General features: G+C 48.6%; 1 protein-coding gene across 1 annotated transcript; it reads right to left on the reverse strand.

The window, feature by feature from the left end:
• Nucleotides 1-88: 88 nt before the first annotated feature.
• Nucleotides 89-476, reverse strand: Pmar_PMAR021580 (hypothetical protein; the record flags this gene model as incomplete). Its single annotated transcript, XM_002778179.1, has 1 exon — nt 89-476. A coding segment is annotated over one exon (388 nt), but the record flags the coding sequence as incomplete, so codon positions are not given.
• Nucleotides 477-760: the final 284 nt, after the last annotated feature.

A 760-nucleotide genomic window follows, 5' to 3' on the forward strand; every position in this document is an offset into this window, starting at 1 on the left:
TTGATTGCGCAACTACCCAAAAGAACATTCGACCAACATAGTTGATGCTAAGGAATACCTAAACTAGGCTAACAATAGTAGGGTTCACCTTCGCAGTCACTATCAGTGGGGGCAAAGCAAAGAGAACCATCATCCTTCTTGATGATACCGAAACAAACCGCCGGATTCTGCCAAGTCTTGCAATACGATCCCCACTTGGAATCGCGGCACTGAGACATATCATTGCAGACGTCCTGACAGGTGGGTGTGGGTTCGGTACAAGCCACCGGCTCCAACGTGTAGTCATCACAGGTGTCTTGTTCGGTCGGCTGGAAGCAGTAACCATCATCCTTATGGTAGAGTCCAAAGCAGACACCGTTGCCCTTGCAGTAGGAGCCATACTTGGAGTCAGCACAGGGAGAATAACCATCACAAATATCCTGACAATACTCGCCGACGGCAACGGACAGAGCAGCGATGGTGAAAGCGACCTTCATGGAGAAGACAAAAATTAGAGTCAACTAACAAAGCAAACGATTGTTGCTCAGGCTGAACGAACATCAGCATAATTGGTATTGGTGTAGTCTAAAGCATGCTCTGTGGCTTTCGTTGAAACACCTGTGTCGAACTACCTCCTTGAGACACCACATGCAAGGCGACCTCCTCAAAGAGCTTCCCAAAACAAAAATGCGACATCTCCGTCCGCCGAAACGGCTATATTATACAGCAGCGCGCGGCAGAAAATCTGCGCAAATTTTCTGTTGCGTGCGCGGTGTATCAC

Source organism: Perkinsus marinus (assembly GCF_000006405.1).
Source record: "Perkinsus marinus ATCC 50983 genomic scaffold scf_1104296950350, whole genome shotgun sequence".
NCBI classification, from domain to species: Eukaryota; Perkinsozoa; order Perkinsida; family Perkinsidae; genus Perkinsus; species Perkinsus marinus.